General features: G+C 35.6%; 2 protein-coding genes across 3 annotated transcripts in view; one reads left to right on the top strand and one right to left on the bottom strand.

The window, feature by feature from the left end:
• The window catches only part of FGFBP3 (fibroblast growth factor binding protein 3), a 111,524-nt gene that overhangs the window by 64,486 nt on the left and 25,416 nt on the right, over positions 1-21,622 (bottom strand). The window lies entirely within an intron of this gene.
• The window catches only part of BTAF1 (B-TFIID TATA-box binding protein associated factor 1), a 74,685-nt gene that overhangs the window by 51,232 nt on the left and 1,831 nt on the right, over positions 1-21,622 (top strand). For both annotated transcript variants that reach the window (XM_032491325.1, XM_032491326.1), the window contains 15 exons: positions 263-372; positions 1,771-1,972; positions 2,958-3,106; positions 8,524-8,676; positions 8,906-9,027; positions 9,118-9,285; positions 10,824-10,901; positions 11,041-11,170; positions 12,292-12,433; positions 12,562-12,692; positions 14,305-14,430; positions 15,830-15,982; positions 18,820-19,031; positions 19,762-19,921; positions 20,300-20,470. In XM_032491325.1, the coding sequence (XP_032347216.1) occupies positions 263-372; positions 1,771-1,972; positions 2,958-3,106; positions 8,524-8,676; positions 8,906-9,027; positions 9,118-9,285; positions 10,824-10,901; positions 11,041-11,170; positions 12,292-12,433; positions 12,562-12,692; positions 14,305-14,430; positions 15,830-15,982; positions 18,820-19,031; positions 19,762-19,921; positions 20,300-20,470 (2,207 nt within the window). The remainder of the gene's footprint in view (positions 1-262; positions 373-1,770; positions 1,973-2,957; positions 3,107-8,523; positions 8,677-8,905; positions 9,028-9,117; positions 9,286-10,823; positions 10,902-11,040; positions 11,171-12,291; positions 12,434-12,561; positions 12,693-14,304; positions 14,431-15,829; positions 15,983-18,819; positions 19,032-19,761; positions 19,922-20,299; positions 20,471-21,622) is intronic.

Here is a 21,622-nt window from a genome sequence, read left to right as displayed (position 1 = left end):
CAATTCATATACTTTTTTTCCTTTTCCTTTTTTCTGTTACATATTAGAAAGAGATATTTGAAGTGGATCATTATTTAAACTTTAGTTGCTTTAAGTGTAGTACCTTAGCATTTAAATTAAGGGCATGGCATTTCATTTTACATTATAAAGCAAAGTAGACTCTCCCATGGTAGCTGGGGAAGTGCTAAAACTTTTTGTGGGCTCTAGATCTTGAAAAATTATTTGCAAGGTGATATGCACTTAAATCAATGTATTTTAATAGATGGAAAGTCCCTCCTGGAAAAGGGAGATGGCTCTGCCCAAGAATTGGTGAATTCTCTGCAAGTTTTTGAAACAGCAGCAGTGTCAATGGATTCTGAGCTTCATCCCTTGGTAACTAACTAATGCAAGTGTAATTTTTTTCTAGTAAAATAAGTCGTTTGTTTTTTTTTTTAAATAAGTCTTTTTAGAAAGTCGTAAGGCTTGAAAAATGCAACTTTGATGTAATCTCTAGTAATTGCATTTTCTTTTATATGCTATTACTAGATTACTTCTTCCCTGACAGAACAGTTCTCACAGGCTTTGAGGCAGAACTGGGTACATGAAGGATATAAAACCCACCCTGGGAGCTTAGAATACGGGCAGTGGAGACAGGGCTCTGATGGCACGAAAGCCAGGTATAAACACGAAAGAAGACTGCGTCCCTGTTCCTCTGTACTATTTTAATAATATAGTTACAGGAAAGGAAGAGCACAGATAATAAAACTTCTTCCCAAGATAAGTGTAATGGTAGAAGGAAGTTACTACCTGAGATCAAACTAGTCAGTGGCAAAGATAGAACACTGGTTTGTTTTTGACTAGTGAAATATTTCTTACCAAAAAGTTGGAACAGAGGGAGGAGGAACACAGACTAGAGAATTAACTGTCTGTTTTTCCCATAGAAGAAAGTATTATTTCCATATAACTGCAGTAGGAAGCTCTCTGCAGTTTTATAACACTGAAGGGTGCTAGCTCCAGTTCTGTTCATATGTAATATAAGAGAGAGAATCTAGGAGAGAGTAGAGGAGAGTGAACTTTCTGTTTACACAGTAATAAAGCATATTCTTTTACTTTAAAATTTCACTGATTAATCATTAGTAAAGAAGGGCATAATCCATCCATATATGCTCACCCTCCATGAGCAATAGCATGCATTCAGCTGAGCTGTAAGACTAGTCTGTTGAACAAGTACCTGGCTCTCATCAGCATTAACTCTGGCTTCCATGTAGCAGACATTTAATAACAGGATGTCTTGCTCTTGTGGTCATACTGCCTATGTTAAGTCAGGAAGTTAAAATGGAAAATACCTACCAAAGTTTGGTGCCTACAACAAAATCAGGATCACTCAACCCAGTGAATAAAAAGTATGTACCTAAACCTAAGCCAGTGTTACCAAATTTGGAGGGGGCTGATGATATATGGGGTCATTTCCCCAGCCTCAGTAGGAGAATCCTGTAAGTGCCTTTGATTTTGGAAAGAATTTGAGTGTTCCCTGATGCCTAAGGATTTGAACAGGGGAGAAGTTATGCACCTTTCTTTTCTTTTTAAAAGAGTTATAATAACTTAGCTTAGATTTAGATTCAATTTTTATTGAGGATGTTTTGACAATAATGTTTTGGGTAACTGGAGATATTCTTGGATGTAGAGTCACTTAGAATATTGAGAACCTCTGAGTACGGGCTATTAAAGTTATGTTTTAAACAGTAGATTCCCTAATGAATATTCTCATTGTCTTAAACTTTTTGTTTTCAGTTGGTACAGCATTTGCCTCATCTTTATATGTGCCTTCAGTACCCCAGCACTGCAGTGAGGCACATGGCTGCTCGTTGTGTGGGGGTCATGAGCAAAATAGCTACCATGGAAACAATGAATATTTTTTTGGAGAAGGTTCTTCCATGGCTAGGAGCAATTGATGACAATATCAAACAAGAGGGTGCAATTGAAGCACTTGCCTGTATCCTTTTTTATTTTGACAAACTGTTCAGAATTATATTCATTTTATTTAAGAATGACTGAAATAAAATTTATTTAATCAGATATGCACATAAATAACCTGCCTTGTTCCAAAAAGAAAACCACTTTTTAACATTTATTTTAAAGTATGTTTATGTTACATTATAAGTATATTACAAATATATTTACATGTTATTATGAAAATTTTACACAGAAAGTAAGATCTTTTTACAGGTAAAGATAATTTTATGTACTTCATGAACTGTGTATTTATCTAGTAACTGTTCTATTTATTTGGCTTATTATCAGTGTTTTATTAATATTAATCAGATACTATGTAGGTAGTCCTTATAAACATGTTATGTTCACTTTGTTCATTACTTGGGGGGGAATGACTAAATTAAGTAACTAGAAATATATAGGCAAGCTTTTTACCAAGGGAATGGCATCCACTGACAATCTTTAACTCAAAATACTTGAAAGATATTTCTAAGAGCAAGATAGACGCAGACCAAATTAGTAGAAACTCAGGTTCAGAAATGATGAAGATGGCACAAGGACTGAACTGACTGGGCCTGCTGTGTCCAGTTTGTGATTGTTAAGATCCTGGTGGGGAATTTGGAATTAATCTTGAGTGACACTGAATTGTGCTCCCTTGCTTACAGTGTAACTATTTTGGTATGAGAATTCCAGAAACTTTCTCTATGAAAAAAATCTTATTAGTAAAGCTTCCTCCAGCCTTTCTTAGATGAAAAACATAATTCTATATTCTTTATCATGGGAAAGTTACATAATGTTTACAAAGGAGCAACAGTGTGCAAATGCTGTTACAATTGAACCATAGGCCTTAAAGGACAGTTGGTCTATCCCCTCATAATACAGATGAGAAAATGAGGAACCGTTTTAAAAGTTAGAGTCTTGGTGATTCAGTTTGTGAAAGCATCTACCTCAGAACCAATTGGAAATTTCCTTAATAACTTACTCAGGTGTAATGGAACAACTGGATGTTGGTATTGTTCCATATATTGTCCTTTTAGTTGTGCCTGTTCTAGGAAGAATGAGCGATCAGACAGACAGTGTAAGATTCATGGCTACGCAGTGCTTTGCAACACTAATTAGACTCATGCCACTTGAGGTAAGTTGAAGATAACTTGGTTTATGGACTCAATGTTTTCTGTAACTTCATGATAATTATAATCCTTTTTAAAGAACATATCAGGTTTAAAAAAAATTTTTGAATATATTTACGTTATAAGCATTAAGAATTTTATGCTGCAGTGAGTGATTTTTTTTTTAACAGTGTTTTTAAATAAAATTGTGGTTCCTAAAAGAATGATAATTTATTGATGCTATTTCTAGAAATGGAATTGTTCCTAAGTATCCCTGGTAACATTTAGGTAAAGATTCTGTTCTGAAGTTTACATGAAAGGTACATTTGAGAGATGGTAATTGAAAGTGTAAAAAGCAAACAGAAGTCTATTAGTTTCTGGAGAAAGCAGACTAGAAGGTTAAAGTTGGAGAGTTCTGGAGTATATTCATGGGGCAGAAATAACTGTATGTGGCCAATGCAGGAAAACAAGTGGCTTGAAGTAAAAGAAGAGCCAGGACCCTACCACTAAGCCACTTAATATACTTTTATGGGATTTTTGTAATTCAGGAAATCAGCAAGAAGTTCATCTGTATTGTAGTATGTATCAATACTTCCTTTTTATGGCCAAAAATTACTCTGTTGTATGGACATACCACATTTTGTTTATCCATTTATCAGCTGATGGACATTTAGATTGCTACCAGCTTTTGGTAATTAAGAGTAATGCTACAATCAACATGCACTTATAAAAAGTCTTTGTGTGGATATATGCTTTTATTTCGCTATCTAGGAATGGAATTACTGGGTAATACGATGTTTAACTCTGTTACAAACTGCCAAACTGTTTCCAGAGTAACTATCATTTTACATTTCTACCAGCAAAATTTGAGCATGGTTGCATAGCCTCTTTGAAAAAAAAAAATTTGGCTCTATCTAGTAAAGTTGAAGACTCCCATCCCAGTGACCTAGCAAATCCATCCTAGGCATATATCCTAGAGAAATTCATATATATCGAAGATACATCTTCAAGAATATCTATTATTAGCATTACTTATAATAGTCTAAAACCACTCAAATATTCATTATCTGTAGAGTATAGATAGGTTAACTGTGGATTATTATACTGCAATAAGAATGAACAAAGTACAGACACATACAATATTAGCAAATCCTTAACATAAGATTCCATTTTTATGAAGCTCAAAAATAGGCAACAGTACATGGGATGCTTACTTAGGTGATAAAGGCATAAAGAAAGGCAAGAAAGAAATTGCCATGAAAGTCAGTAAAATGATTACATCTTGAGGAAAGGAGAGTGGATTATCACTGGGGAAGCATATGGGATCTTCTAGGATGATGGCACAGCTGTTGATCTTGATCTGGCAATGGCTACAAAGGTGTTTGTTTTATAATTTATTAAATTATAATTTGTTTATATATTTCTCTGCATGAATGTTTATTCCACAATAAAAGGTGTTAAAGTAACCAGCGTGACCAAAAAACATACTAGACTACTGTATTGAAATACCCAAGTGTCATTTCCTGAACTATTTCTAGCCTCTGCCTTATAGCTCTTATTCATATCCTTTAACTCTTGGGCCTTGCATCATCTTATCTGTAAACTAAATTGGTTATAATTAGTCTCCTTGGTCTTTCCAAGCTTTGGAACCAATGAGTGATGGGAAACCATTGTGTGTTTTTTGAGCAAAGGAGTAGGTGATGAAAGCAGTGTTTTAGGAAAATTAATCTAATAGCTGAAAGCCATGTTTTAGGAAAATCAATTTGATAGCTCTTTGTGGATTAGAATGGAAGTACCCCTAAACAGAAACCAGATCCACTGTGAGGTGATAAAGGGTCTAAACTACTTTTTTTTGTTTTAAGAGAGAGCAGATTGGCAAAGAAAAGAGATTTTGGACTTTAGAGTCTGAGAAAAGAGTAGTGAGGTTCCCTTTGATAGATGTGAAAAATTACAAGGATATGATGCATGTTTTGCTTCCAGCCATGATAGAAAAACAGATTTGTCCTCCCACCTTAACTAGAAAACCAGACAAGATGGATCAAACAGTGGTTTTCAGACGCTGAACAACAGGTAGCACAGGATAATGATTCATGAGAGAAGGGAATCAAATGAAGCACCCTAGGTTACTTCCTGGAGTGAGTTTCCAGACCATAGGACAGGGAAGCAAAACCTAAACAGAGGTTAGGAGAGCGAGAGTGCGGTGACAAGATGGGTAGAGTGCAAGGTAGAGTGCCTGAGAGGAAGCTTCAGAGGTGCACACAAAGGCTGAGTGTTCATCTGGGCATATGTATGAAAATTTATGTTTGAGCCTGGGGAGAAAGTCATAGAAAGGAGTAGGCAGAACAATTCCCAGAGCTCACACAGGATTAAGAATAGTCTGTATTGCCACTAAGATGAGTCAAAGGACTTACCATACAGGGCATGTAGACCTACCATACAGTCCTTAGAAGTACACTGCCTGAGTAGTGGGGCCAAATTAGCCCTTGACAAAAGGTTGATTTGAACCCACTTAAAGCTTAGAAGCAAGCCTTAAAAGGATCAAATTGGTTTCAGGTAACTTAACTACACCCCAGAAAAAAACCATAAAATATTTAGCCCCTAATAGTCCAACATCCAACAACATAAAACTTAGGACGTTTAACACCCATCAAAAAATTTACAGGTATGAAAATATGTCCAGTAACCAGAAGAAAGTGCAGCCAATAGAAACAGACCCTGAAATGACCCAGAAAATAGAATTAGTACACAAGGACGGTAAAATACACGTTCAGGAAGGCAGAGGAAAGCATGAGTATAATGAGCAAAATGGAAGCTATGAGAACATCCCAAATTGAACTTCTTGAAATGGAAAATGTCATTACAATTAAAAACACAATGTATCGAAGGGGAGGGTATATATATAGCTCACGTGGTAGCGCACACGCTTAGCATGCATGAGGTCCTGGGTTCAATCCCCAGAACCTCCTCTAAAAATAAATAAAAACCTAATAACCGCCCCCCTCAAAAAAAAAAAGCTGTAAATAGAGTAAATAGATGTCTAAAAAAACCCACACGTGCTGGATTGGATTAATAGCAGATCAGATGCTGTGAGTTTGAAGACGTAACAGTAGAAGGAAGAATGTCATGCAGGTTCATTCCTGTTCTACTTTATCTTGATTTGCTCTGTTATATCTACATAGGAAGAATCATGTACTTTTCTGAAATATTTACTGTTAAGGATTCAGGGAATATCAACCAGTGATTTTGACAGAAGTTTTAATTCCCTGCCCTATTAGTAACTCTTGCTGATTTCATAGGAATTGGACTGAGGAAGATTCTCACAGGAAGGGCCCTGAATAATATTTATGAGTCCTAATCATTGTTCAGAAATGTACCTTATTGTATTGCCTTATATCTGGTTGTCATTTATTAAAAAGTCCATGAGGATAAGTGTTAGAAGATTTGTTACTTCTTGTAAAGCACTGTGCAGAAAGGCCTCATTTTGATGATTATCATTACAATATTAGATGTGTTAAAATGCTGGTTTCTATCTTACTAGGTAATGTCATTAATTACAAGAACTTCTGAAAGTATAACATGCAGTCATTTTTAAGACTCAGTTTACACACTTCACTCCTGATACTCTTTTCTGGTATTATAAGAAACATATATTTTAGTAGAATTTAATTGAAATTCTCAGGATTTTACATTTTTTAACTTTAACTTTACATTTCTTAATTATAGGGCAATAGTTCTCAAACTTTTTGGCTCTGGACCTCTTTGCACTCCTAAGAATTGAGGACCCCATTGTGCTTTTGTTTATCATATTTTCTATAATAGAAATTAAAACTGAGAAATGTAAAAAGATTTATTAATTCATTTAAATAATAAACCCATAGATGTTACCACAGGTAACATTTTTTTAATGAAAACTATTTTTTAAGCTCTTTTATGCCTGGCCTAACAGTAAATAGCTGGTTTCTTTGCTTGGGCATTTAGTCTCTTGCAACATGTTCCTTCAGTTGAGGTACAGGAAGGAAGTCCAGCCTCATAGATGTAGGTAGTTGGAAAAGCAAACAGTATATTGACAACCTTTTCAAATAATTGTGGATATTCTTTTGTCTGATAACATGTCAAAACTCAAGAAGAGAAAGCTTGTTTGAATCTGAAGTCCTATCGATAAATGTATAAATCTCTTACATTAAAGTGGTTTATCTTATACTTTTGAATAGGTCTTTTACTGGTACATGTTTTGTAACATGCATTGGTCATTTGAAAATATTCGTTCACTAAGTTATACAAGTCTTTTAAGGGTTGAAACATTTCATCATACAATAGCAAAAAATCAGACTCATTAATATCACCAACAGAAAATTATTTAATATTGGGAAGCACTTGCAGTGCTAATAAGTTTCCCTTGAAAGCTTGATCATCATCGGCAATGCGTTATGTCAGTTATTTTCCTTGAAGTGACAAATTTATTTCTGAGAAAATGTCAGCCAAATAACCCAAGTCAGAATAACCAGTTTGTCAGTCCATTCAAGTATAATGTTTTTCTATAAAAAATGGCTAGGTCAGCTCACAATTATAAACAGCCTTGCGAAGTGCTTTTCCTCAGCATATTATACTTTCACATTTGTGATATGCAACAAAAATGCTTTATGTGTACTTTATATTTTGTTGCAGAGAATGTTAAAAAGATGTGCTGTTAAAAGGTTGAGGTTTAATCAAATTATTTTTACTGATTCAAGGACACTCTTAAGTGAAACTAGCTTTAAAAAAATGCTGATGCATGGCTATGAGTACAGTGATTACTCGTACAGTTGAGGCCATTGCCTTCCTTCTTTGGCACAAGCAGTTTTGCCCACCATTACTGTTGCACATCAGAGCACGTGTCAACACATTATCATGGTGAAAAAAGCAAACAATATTTTTCTTTTATTATGAAATAGTTTTGATGTCAGTGACCCATTTGAAAAGATAGGGATCCCAAGGGGTCTGCAAATCACGTTTTGAGAACCAAATTATGGTGTATCATAACACTAAAGTTAAGACGCTCCAATAACAGCATTTCACTTAAAATAAGCTAACAACGTTATTTGCCTGTTTGTCAAGTAATGCATGGTGTGGGAAAAATTAAGTTGTTGCTGTGTTCTTTAAATTACCTTATATGTGTTCATTTATTAGTCTCATTATAGCACTTTTAATACCTGTCAAATTCTTAATTATTTCTCTTTAAAATCTTCAAAATGAGTCTTTAAAATCATATTTTTTGAATTGCTTTTTTGCATTTATATGTATGTATTTTTATCAAGTATTTTTTTAATTGAGGTATAGCTGATATACAATATTGTATTATCTCTGTTTATATTTGGTAAGACTTGAAATGATTTCATTACCTGAGGATGGGAAAATTAATAAATCATAGCAAAAAGTTTTCATACACTTTAAACAATAATTTTAGGCAGGCATTCCAGACCCTCCAAATATGTCAGAAGAATTAATCCAATTGAAAGCCAAGGAGCGACACTTTTTGGAGCAATTGCTAGATGGGAAAAAATTAGAAAACTACAAAATTCCAGTGCCAATCAATGCTGAACTCAGAAAATATCAGCAGGTAAAGTTTCATACTTATCTTTTAAATATTAATAGTGACTATTCTCTTCAAATGTACCTTGAAGAGTTTAAAAAATTTATTTAGTAAATTCTTGTGTTTAGTGTCTTACACCCATTTGGTGTCTCTGCCTGTAAAAATACGGATTTTTGGTCTGTGCAAACATGTTCTTTACAAGAAAAAATTTATGATCTGTTCACACATATCATTTTTCTTTCTTCCAACCTTTCAGGATGGTGTGAACTGGTTAGCATTTCTTAATAAGTATAAGCTTCATGGAATTCTATGTGATGACATGGGTTTAGGAAAAACTTTACAGTCCATCTGCATTCTAGCAGGAGATCATTGTCACAGGTAATTTTAAAAGCTGTTTTAAAAGAAGGCTTTAAGATGCTGAGAAATGTAAACAAGCTGGTTAATTTATTGTACTTTGCTGTTGTAAAGGGCCCAGGAATATGCAAGATCAAAACTGGCAGAATGTATGCCACTTCCTTCCTTGGTGGTTTGTCCGCCAACATTAACAGGTCATTGGGTGGATGAAGTAGGTAAATTTTGCTCCAGAGAGTATCTCAATCCGTTGCATTATACTGGGCCTCCCACTGAAAGAATAAGGTAAGAACTGTACAACCAAAAAATGTTTAATCTTTTGCTTTAAGTAGTTGGTAGGATAAAATTTATTAAAAATGAATTTTAGTTAGCTTTTTTCGTTGTCAGACATAGAAATTTATTTAAGAAAGGTGAGTGAATATAATAAAGATATAATCAGTGAGACCCATCCGATTCAAGGACTTTAGCCATTGTTAAAAAATCAGTTGGGCTTTCTATGTTTTGGAGCTAGGAAACTATCAGGAATCAGTCATTGTCTGTGGCCTTCTGTGGAGTCTTGTGATCATAGCATCTCCTCGCTGCTTCTGTTGTATCTCTTTCCCTAAGAGCTCCCTCGTCCTTCCGTGTCCCCAAAAGGGCTTTTGGTCCATAATGGCTGCTCTAGCTACCCTGATAGTATAGAAGCACTAGACTTCTACTAGCTTTACCCTTTTTCTGTTAACTAGTATGTCTCTTACGTTCCTAAATACAAATGTTGAAGAGTGGAATCTCATTGATTCCATTTCATCTTTTAACGCTTGGATAGTCAGATTGCTGATTAGTCCATAGACTTACTTCCCTTGTGTTAACAACAGCTAGCATACATTGAGCACTTATTGGTCAGGCATTATTCTTAGTAGTTTTACATAAATGTAAATTATTCTCATAATTACCTTATGATGTATGGGCACTAGTATTGTTCCCAATTTGCAGATGAGGCGTCTAAGACATGGAGCCTGTTTTCAAGGTCACTTAGCTAAGTAACGGGGCAGAATGAGGATTTGAACACAGGCAGCTCAATAGCTTGCACTCTTAGAGAATTTACTGTAGAAGAATTCATCCATTTACAAACGGTGGAAACTCTGCTCAGACTAGCTTAAGCCAACAGGAAATTCATTGATTAAACTGAACATCTCATGGGGTGAATTCTTGCTTCAGGTACATCTAATTTGCTCTTCCTCCCCATGTACAACTTGTTCTGTTGGTCTCTATTGGATTTTAGTCTAATGTTGGTGGATAAGATGACCATGGGCAGTCCTAGGCATATATTCTCCTAGCTTGGCAACTACAGTAAACAGATCTCTCTCCCATCATGACTGTCAGTACTGGAGATGACTGGTCTTGACTGGGTCATGCCCCCAAACCAGCCTTTATGGTCAGGGGATGAAATATTGTAAATGGCTTAACCTGATTCGAATGCTTCATCTCTTTGGTGATTATGGGGACGTGACTGATAACTCCTGCACTCCCCCCCAGCACAACATGCTATGGCAAAGGAATAGTGCCTCCAAGGAAGAGGTATTGGCAAATAAAGTTAAAATGTCCTCCACATTTTGAGTGAGGTACCCATCTCTTTTCTAATCAGACTGAGGACAAGAAGGCCAAGTCTTAAGAAGAATGGCCTTCAGATAGCAGGGTCGAGGATGTAGAGTGAGCAGGAGGGAATGTTGGGCTTAGTAGGCAGGTTAAAAGCACTTTATACAATGGTAGCTGTGGTTTCCCCTTTGAAAGTGTATTATAAACTTTGCAGATTCCCCATTTTCTAATCTTATTATTAAATACAGGTTACAACATCAAGTGAAAAGGCACAATCTGATAGTGGCTTCATATGATGTTGTGAGGAATGACATAGATTTCTTCAGGTAAGAATCTAAAAAATTTTTTTAGAAAAACTTAGTACCAAATTCAAAGAGACTTAATATTTTCCTGCCTCAAACACTCTTCATATTGTTCCTGACATATAGTAAAAAATGGTAACACTTTCTGTTTATTCTTCCTTAGAAATATTAAATTTAACTACTGTATTCTTGATGAAGGCCATGTCATCAAAAATGGAAAAACAAAATTGTCAAAAGCAGTAAAACAACTGACTGCTAATTATAGGATTATTCTTTCTGGAACACCAATCCAGGTAATTATTTTTTTATTTTTATTTTTTTTAGTATTTGCCATGTGGAGAGAAGATTTGACATTTGACAGTGAGTTGAAGAAGAGGTTTTTTAGTCTATGGGAATGATAATTTCCAGTAATTATCTTGCTTTTATAATGTTTCATTTGGTATGTAGCAGTACTGGAGCAAACCAGGTTTTAAAACTCATATTTAAAATGTAATTTTAGGCTATGTAAATAGAAGTCTTGCATCCAAAGTATGGGAGACATGAGGCACGCTCTCTTCCACACTGATTTAACAGTGAAAAGCTAGAGATGATTCACAAGTGAATCATCATATAGTAGAGGTGTGAACACCTGAGGTTAGGAAGCAGTTGAAGGGAAGAGAGTATAGAAGTTTATCTTAGAAAAGGAAGGGAGAGATGGCCGAGTATGTAGATGTCTTTAGATACTTTTGAGAAATTCTCTTATCTTCCAGAGGAATAGGTTGCAAATGTTTACACCTAGCTTCCCATCATACTACTTGGAAGGGAAGATACCCTCCATTATCCTCCAGTTAGTGAGAGGGTAAGCACCAAGTGACCTCTGAGATTCCTTCTGACTCTTAAAAAAGATAATGGTTCTTTATGTATTTGTTACTTTTCTTTTAAATTTTTGGTGATGGATGGATTGCTCAAGTATTAGGGTTTTGTCTGTTAAGTGAACATGTAGGATTTTAATAACCACAAGATATAACGTAATTACAAACATTTGAAAATGTAATGGAAGTAAGAAAAAGTAGATTTAAAAGGGAAAAAATCACTTTTTAGGTTTGATTTATCAAAATTTGTTTTTCTTTATATGGAAACATCACAGTATTTTTAAACAGATTATAGCTTTCACAACAAAAGGTTTTTGGGGGTTCTTTTTGTTTGCTTAAAGGCTCTCTTACTTTCCTGATTAGGCTTATTCTGGTAGAGGAGACTTGAAAATTTCCTCCACCAGAGTATTTTCTCTGGTTTTTACACATTAAAATATAGGCTCATACTTCGATAATATGTCTCATCTGTGTTATCACAATGGGCTTTCATTAATGTTCCATTTTTAAGTGTAAGGAAATAATCCTAGTACACAAGATAACTGATATTCCTTTCTTATATTCAGAACAACGTTTTGGAACTGTGGTCATTATTTGATTTCCTCATGCCAGGATTTTTGGGGACTGAACGCCAGTTTGCTGCTCGATATGGTAAACCTATATTAGCAAGTAGGGATGCTCGAAGCTCCAGTCGAGAGCAAGAAGCAGGTATGAAAAAAACGATATACTCTGTGCAAGTGATTGTAGTTTATTTCTAATTTTTTGAAGCCCTTTAATCAAGAAATTAATAAGCATAATCACAATAAAATGGAATAAAATTCTGTTAATAATAACAGGTGTTCTCGCGATGGATGCACTGCACCGCCAAGTCCTGCCATTTCTTTTGAGAAGAATGAAAGAAGATGTTTTGCAGGATCTACCACCCAAAATTATTCAAGACTATTACTGTACTCTTAGTCCTCTCCAGGTTAGGAATCTGGTGATGGTGATTATGGTTGTTGGTGGTATATGTTTATTAGTAGAGTGCTTTGAATAAGTCAGAAAAGTATTGAATAAAGGGCATTAACCTTTGGTTTTATCACTATAATCTACCTTCTACTTCCCTAGACTTTAGGAATATTTTTCTTCAAACAGGTGTAGATAAAAACAAAATGCATCTGTTTGGATATGTTTACATAAGACATTTGGGTATGTGCATTTTGAATACAGCATTAAGACAAAATCCAGTATTATAGTTGCTTTCTTATATGTCTAGTTAACTTTAAAAATTGCAAGGTTAAAATGATAAAGAAGTAAGTCATTGTTTATAAGGGCCAGAAATCTGCCTATGTCATATCCTCACAGCAGCATCATAGGTATTGTCAATCCCCATTTTTGCAAATAGGGAAAGTATTGACAGTAAATTTTCAAAGTAAATTTTGGCTTCTGCACAGTTTTAATTTTGTATAGAGAGATCATTATCAAATGAATTTATTGTATGCCTTGCCTTGTGTAGTTTTTTCTGTAAGGAGAAACTGTCTCTTAGATCTTAAGATGTGACCTATGATCAGAATTTTCTGTTTGAATGTTTACTTTGTGTTCTGGGTTAGTGTACATCAGTCTGTTTCAGTATTAGAATTGGTTTACTATGATTTCAAATGAATAAAAGACATACAGACATACCTGAAAACTTAGCTTCTTTCCCCTGCAGTGTATAGACAGTTATATTTATAGACTTAGTATTTATCTGTACAACTTGAGTTTAGTGGACAGGACACTAATCTAGATGCTAAAAGCTCTAATCATTTATATTATCTACCTCACCTTTTTGAGCCTCCAGTCCTCATTTGCAAAAATTGGATTAATATTTCTTGAAAGGAAAATTTTAAAGGTAATGAGATGAAGAATTTTTAAAGAAAAAAAACCTGTGATGATGATTTTTTTTAAAAAGCCTGTGGTGGTATTATGACAATGGCATAAAACACATTGAAGTAGTCTGGAGTAAAGGACCTGGGGAGGGAAGTGACATTTGGTTTTGTTTAGCATCCACAGGTTTTTATTCTGTGACTTCTAGAAAGCACTCTAGATTTTCTTCCCTTTCACATTGTTTTAGTATATACAAGGCAGGGGCCCAGAACCCAAGGTAATCCTTTAAACTCAGTGTGAGTTCCCCTTTTTGGTAGCAGTGGCATCCTTTTAAAAACTTGGTCTTTTGAAACATACCTCTAGGGTCTTGACCATATAACTTCATTTAAGGAGGATTTCCTCATTTACTTGTAAAGGTTCAGGCTTTCTTTTATTGGTAATATATTTATCTTCTTGAACAGAGTAGAAAAATGGTGTCTAGAACTATTTGACTAGTTTTCTTTTTAATATTTTAGCAGCCAAACTTAATGTGTTACACTTGCTTTCTAAATGTAATTTAAAAAGAATTTACAAGGATACAGTGAGTGATTTGTAATCAGTAGTGAAATACAGGTATCATAATTTATTTTCTTGATGAGAGCTGATCTAAATTACTGATTTTATTGTCCTTTGCTAGTTGTTTTGAACAATTGAAAATAAATATACTTACTGCTTTCATGGGGGCAATTTTACAGGTTCAGCTCTATGAGGATTTTGCTAAGTCTCGTGCCAAGTGTGATGTTGATGAAACAGTTTCTTCAGCTGCACTTTCTGAAGAAACTGAAAAACCAAAGCTTAAAGCTACAGGCCATGTATTCCAGGTATAGACTACAATCTACTTTTTAAATGTTGCTGAAGAATGTTTTTCAGTGTAGCAGTTTTTACATGGAACACTGAAATATGGGTTTATTTAATTTTTTCAATATTTTGTGTATATTCTTGAATAGGTGAAAGTACCATTTTTTCATATTCATAACTAATATTAAAATTAAAGGTACAGAATGCAATATGTTTGTATATTACACAAAAAGGAGCGTTTTAAAAGAGATATTTTTGTTCAAAAAATATTTGAACATCTAATTAAAGCAGTGGACAAAAGAGACCCCTTCCCTTGTAGAGGTGAAAAATGAGTAAGTAAAACGTATATCGTGTAGAAGAAAATAAAGGCAAGTATGGAGTTATATAGTATAGGAGTCAGGGTAGGTTGTGGTTTTCAATAGAAAGCTCAGGGATGTCACTGAGAAGGAGACGTGAGCAAAGATCTGAAGGAGGGCTGAGGCACGTAGATATGTGGGAGGAAGTGATTCCAGGCAGAGGATACAAAAAAGTACAGAAATCCTGAGACACATGATAAATGTGCTCTAGAAAAAAAAGAGATGGAAAGTATCAACTCACTTTTTCTTTCCCTTTTGAAATATCCCACCATAGAAAACCTCCAAAACCCCTTGTCACCAATAAATTAAATACTGTAGCATTTTAAAAGCTAGAACAAGGAAAAGGTGGTGTTTGAAGGCTTATACCTGGGTCCACAGTTTCTATCGTAGTGCCCAGCAGTCTCTTGAGTCTTGCCAGTGGAGCTTACTAATACAAATCTGTGCCAAGGGTGAGACCCAAATATAAGCCAAGTAAATGACAAAAGAGAAAAGGTATGGCTGAATCACAGAAGAGGAAAAAGAGACCCTTTAGGGTTCTGATTCTCAAACACAACCACTTAAAACCACCTTAGTTCCACCTTTCCCTTTCCACCTCCAGACCTGCTGAATCAAAATACTGTGTAGAGGGGTGAGATTTACAGATTTGTAAGGTCCTCAAGAAGTTTTTATACCTACTGAAGTTTGAGAAACCCTTCTTCAGGAAATAATGTCTAGTTCCAGAAGCATCTATAAGCATTATCAGGCACTTTGGGTGGGATAGGGTTAGCTATAGGAGCTAATAAATAAGAGTTTTCCTGTCATGAGAAGCCCATTGTCTAGTGGGGTGACAGACATAAGCACTATAACTTATATGTTATAAATGCTCTCATAAAAATAAATACAAACTGCATAAGAAGCACAGATAAGGACAACACAGATGAGATAGTTGAACTGGTTCTTGAAGAATGAGTGGGAGTAGTGAGGAGAGGAAGAAAGGCATTCTAGATGGACAGAGCAGTACAGAAAACGATACTGAAAAATGTTCTTGGCATGTGGAGACTTGTATATACTCTTTTCCCTCTTAAAGGCATTACAGTACTTACGTAAACTGTGCAACCATCCAGCATTAGTCTTAACACCTCAGCATCCAGAGTTCAAGAGTACTACTGAAAAACTGGCAGTTCAGAATTCTTCTCTTCATGATATTCAACATGCCCCTAAACTCTCGGCTTTGAAACAAGTAAGTCTTTTAAGTGTTAGATGTGTGTTGCACATTCCTGATCTGTAACACTAGTAAATTTGCTTCTCTAAGAGATTACTGATGTGTTTATCATTTATTTTAAAGTTTGCTTTGTTAAATTTTTTATACAGCTTTTTTAAGAAATTGTGGTAAAATATATATAATATGCCATTTTAACCATTTTTAAGTGTACATTTCTGTGGCATTAATTACATTCACAGTGTAATGTAATCATCGCCACTATTTATTTCCAAAATTTTCCTGTCACCCAACTAGAAACTCTGTACCTTTTAAGCAGTAACTTGCCATTCTCCTTTCCACAACCCCTGGTAACCTCTAATCTACTCTGTCTGTATGAATTTGCCTGTTCTAAATATTTCATGCAAATGGAATCATTTGTCTTTTATGACTGGCTTGTTTCACTTATTTTCAAGGTTCATTCATGTTGTGGCATGTATCAGTATTTTATTCATTTTTATGGCTGAATAATATTCCTCCATTACTACTACTACTACTACTACTACTACTACTACTACTACTTCTCCTTCTTCTTCTTTTCTTCTTTTCTTCTTCTTTTCTTCTTCTTCCTTCTTCTTCTTCTTCTTCTTCTTCTTCCTCTTCCTCTTCCTCTTCTTCCCCTTATTATTATTATTATTATTATTATTATTATTATTATTATTATTATTATTATTATTTATTACCACCATTACATTTTGTTTATCCGGTCATGTGTTGATGGACTATTGAGTTGTTTCCACCTTTTGGCTATTGTGAACAATGCTGCAGTGAACATTGGCTTCGAAGTATCTGTTTGAGTCCCTCTTACCAGTTCTTTTAGATACAGACCTAGGAGTAGAATTGCTGGATCATATAGCAATTCTATGGTTTCACTTTTTCAGGAACTGCCAAACTGTTTCCACAGAGACTGCATGGTATACATTCTTACCAGCTAGGTGCCAGGGTTCCAGTTTCTCTACATCCTCACCAACACTCACTCTCCTTTTTTTAATTATAGGCATCCTAGTAGGTGTGAAGTGGTATCTCATTGATTTGGTTTGCTGTCCCTAATGACTAATGACGTTTTTTCATGTACTTATTGGGACATTTGTGTATCTTCTTTAGAGAAATGCCTGTTTAATCCTTTGACCATTGTTTCATTGGATTATTTATCTTTTAGTTGAGTTTTAGGACTTTGTATTCTGGATGTTAAGCTTTTATCAAATACATGATTTGCAGATACCTCCCCCATTCTCCATATTGTCTTTTCACTTCCTCAGTGATGTCCTCCGTAGTTTCTGATCAGAAAACAGGTGTTAATTTCATTGAGGATCCCTTTTACATGACGAGTCACCTTTCTCTTACTGCTTTCAAGATTCTCTTTTTGTCTTTGTTTTTCAGTGGTTTGATTATAGTGTGTGTCAGTGTAGATCTATTTGAGTTTATTTTTCTGAGAACTGCCTACTCTACCATTTTGCCCTTGTCACTCTTGGTATAACTTTTAAAAATGGGATTTTGAAAAGTTCTAAAATTGTAAAAGGTTAAATTGAAAGAACTAATTTCAAGTTAATGTCAATGTTAATACCTTTTAGTTCTAACTAGCCTTAAAAATTAAGATCTTATTGTAAAATCTGAACTTTAGTTATTGATTTAGCTTTCTCTAAGCTTTTTTAGAAACTGGTGTAATATATATAATATAATAAGCCAGGAGTAGTTACTCTGGCTTAAATTTTATTGAGAATAACTGGTGGTGTCTACCAGGGAGCTCATTAGAGACTCAGTGCCTAAAATTTTTATTGGGTCTGATGACGTAGATTCCCTCTGCCTAGTTCATACCAAAATTCTAGGCTCCCAGAAAGAAAGCAGATCTCAGCATAAATCATATTTTTTTGCACACCAGTTTAAGCACAGTTATGGAATGATGAGAAGATTCCCAAAATGTAATTTCCAGACTTCTTTCAGCTAAGGGCCAACCTTGCAAGCAGGACTTTCTAAGAAAAGCAAGCCAGCCTGCTATATTAATTTTTTCCTGCACAATACCTTGAGAGTTTTACATTGATTTTGGAGTTTGCCTGGATGGGCTTTTGATTATCTTTCCCATCTGAGCTTTTGGTTTTCTAAGTAAGTTTCATCAGAGAAAGGAGAAAGCATCCTGCACGCATTAAGGTCTTACATTTTGAGCAGAGTTCAGTATCTAAGATTGGAGATCTTACGGATAGAGATGACTACTGGGTAAATTAGTTTCCCAAACTGATCTAAATCTGATTCTCTTGGATTTTGTTCACTCATTTATTTATTGAATCTGCACTGAACCACTTAAGTGGCAGGAAATAGAAAAGATCTACAGCAGTGTGTTTTTTGCTATTAAAGATTTTGGCCTCCAAATCCAGTAGTAAGCTCAGGAACCCAGGAGATCTATTTAGGTGCTTTTGGTTCTCTTCTGTGATTTTGATTGCTGCCAAATTAAGCTGCTCCTTTATGTTTCTTCACATTCTAATCTTTCATAACCCTTCATGGACCATTTTGCTTGGGTGTCTTCAGAACTGTCATCATTTTCAGTAACATTCATTGAGGATCTAAGGAGCCTCAAGGAAACCAAGGAAAGGGGAGAAATGCCTGTTGCAGAATCTCCTGAAGAGGTGACCAGGAAATGCTAAGCCTGAGCACCTCAAAACTAGTTCCAGGTGCTGCAGGGTGACAGGTTGCAGCCCAAAGTGCTAATCTGCTTTCTAGGTGGTAAGTTAACCTATTCTCACCACAAAAAGAAATAATTTGTTTTGGTGAGATTGGTTGCTTACTTTTATTGAACACTTGTCTAACAATTGGTTCTTTTTTTCAAGTTGCTGTTGGACTGTGGTTTGGGAAGTGGCAGCACTTCCGAGAGTGGCACAGAGTCTGTCGTAGCCCAGCACAGGGTACTGATCTTCTGTCAGCTTAAAAGCATGCTTGATATAGTAGAGCATGATCTCCTCAAGCCTCACTTACCCTCGGTCACTTACTTGAGATTAGATGGCAGCATACCTCCTGGTCAGAGGCATTCCATTGTTTCACGGTAAGTTGATCCAAAAACTCCTATAAATCAAGCTACATCAATGTATATTATTATTACATACATAGAAGTTTGCCTCATGAAATATTTTCTTTGCCTATGTTATCTGCAAGTGTGTTTTATTATTATTACATTTTTAAAATACAGAGCTGCAGAAATATAATTGAATCGTTAGGGGAAAAAAGTGAGCGTATTAGGAAAGCACTCTGAAGGGCATGAAAGAAATGTAAGGTATTAACAAAAAATAGAGATAACCACTTTCCCCTCACCTATTTTGGGTGGTTGGGGTGGGAGGAAGCAAATAAATGGTTTAGCTAAAATCTTTAGCCTGATCCCTGTATCTCTGTTGGAAGCTGGCCTAGCCAGGAAGTGGAATTGCTGAGTTCAGTGTTTCTTAGGTGTGATTTGCCCCCCGCTGCTTTAGAAATCTTAGGGGTTTTTTTTAATGCAGATTCCTAGGTTCTGTCCCAGACCTGCTGACTTTTTAAGAGTGAACATTTTTAACAAGCAACCCTAAGAGATTGTTAGACACAATACAGTTAGAGACCCATGAAGGGGCTTTGGACCCCGGTTTGACTCCTGACTCTAGTGGCCACTGAAATGTCCGTATCATGGGTTTATTAAGCAGTGTTCTCATTTGTGCTTTTTGATTTTTATTAAACAATTCAGTTTCTGGTATTGGAACCTTAGAGAGAAACGTACTAATTTTATTTTTTAACATCTGTGTTTTTAGGTTTAACAATGATCCATCCATAGATGTTCTCTTACTTACAACTCACGTTGGTGGCCTGGGGCTTAACCTAACAGGTGCTGACACGGTCGTATTTGTGGAGCACGACTGGAATCCTATGCGTGATCTACAAGCCATGGACCGGGCCCATCGCATTGGGCAGGTAAAGTCACCACTCACAGGTGTTAACTTGTGCACTGGGAAGAATAATCCCCCAAAGACAAGGAGTGTTGGTTTAAGTTCCTACTCTGATGTTAATAAGTGTTACGACCTTAGGCACATCACTAAATTCTGTGGCACCACTTCCTGATGCAATTAAATTAGGTGCTTGGACTAAGAAAACCTGGGACACTGTCCATTCTTAATATTCTGTGGTCGTCTGCAAACATTTTAAGCTCATGGGCCCAGGTAAAGAAAACCCAATCCTAAGTCACTAGTAGTTAAGTCCTTAGTACAGGTATGCAAGCCCCCTGGACTTGGTGAATCTCAAAGCTTATCCATTTATTTGTGCTACAGTTGCTTATGTCTTTTTCTCATTCAGAAACGTGTGGTTAATGTCTACCGATTGATAACCAGAGGAACATTGGAAGAGAAGATAATGGGTTTGCAGAAATTCAAGATGAACATAGCAAATACTGTTATTAGCCAAGAAAATTCTAGTTTACAGAGCATGGGGACAGATCAGCTCCTTGATCTGTTTACTCTTGATAAGGTAAAGAACTTACACAATTTGTTACATCTTAAATATGTTCCGAGACTTCATGGGACTGCTTGGTGAAAGTATTAAAAGGAGCAGCAAGAACTATCACTTTAGTATCAGCTAGATAACCCTTTGAGGGAATTTTTGATGTCCAGATAAAACTCTCCAGGACATAGGGGATATCTGAAGTTTTGACTTTTTGATTGAAGTCCCCACTGTCTTGCCCCAGGTTTTCTTTCCTTAGTCTACGTGCTAACGGACAGCTATCTCAGGAGTAAGACCTGGGTCTGCATTTCTTGCCCTGCCTCCTATTAACTGGTGACCTTAGGCAAATTAACTTCTCTGAGCATCGTCAGCCTTGGCAGAGTAACAAATGCCTTTATTACTACATGGTTGCCAAGATAAAAATGAAATAATGTAGAACTTTGAAAGGGTACCTAGTATAGATTCTTAATAAATAGTAGTAATTTTTGTTATTGTGGATGATGGAACTAATACATCAGATAACAATCCATAATCAAAGGATGCACCAACCAGAAATATTGGTCAGTCTAATAATGTAAAACTGACAGGGCTGGATTTAAAGTCCTGTATAAAGTTCAGAAAATCAACTGCACACTCAGTATAAATTATGCTGAGAAATGCAATTAAATTAGTTGTAATAACAGAATTATAGTGTCCAAACCTGAGAGAAAGTTCCACTCTCCTCTTCATGTGGTTAAGCCACATTTAGAATATTATATCTGGTTCTGGGTGCTGTATTTTAAACCATAACAATTTAGTAAATCCTCAAAAGATGGCCAGAATGGAGAAAGGTTCTTCAATCATACCGTGTAATGTAAAGTTGAAGAACAAGATTTGTGAAATCTAGAAAAAAGGCTAAGAGAAACACGGACTGCTGCTTCTTATGGGTGACTCTGAGCAAGAAAAGCTGTGCTCCAGGGAACCAAGAGTTATTGCCATAAAGGAACTTACTGGCAAAATCTGAATATGGAATAGATAGTAGAGCATTTTATTATCTCAATATTAAATCTGCTTAATTTGATCTTTGTACTTTGGTTATGTAGGAAAATGTCCTTGTTTGGGGGATAAAGAGGCATAGTATCTATAACTTACTCTCAAATGGTTTTGGGAAAAAGCAGATAATTTAACTATATATCTAAT

Source organism: Camelus ferus, chromosome 11 (assembly GCF_009834535.1).
Source record: "Camelus ferus isolate YT-003-E chromosome 11, BCGSAC_Cfer_1.0, whole genome shotgun sequence".
Classification (NCBI taxonomy): Eukaryota; Metazoa; Chordata; class Mammalia; order Artiodactyla; family Camelidae; genus Camelus; species Camelus ferus.
Note: the sequence above shows the minus strand (reverse complement) of the source record. Positions and strands in the feature narration are given on the sequence as shown.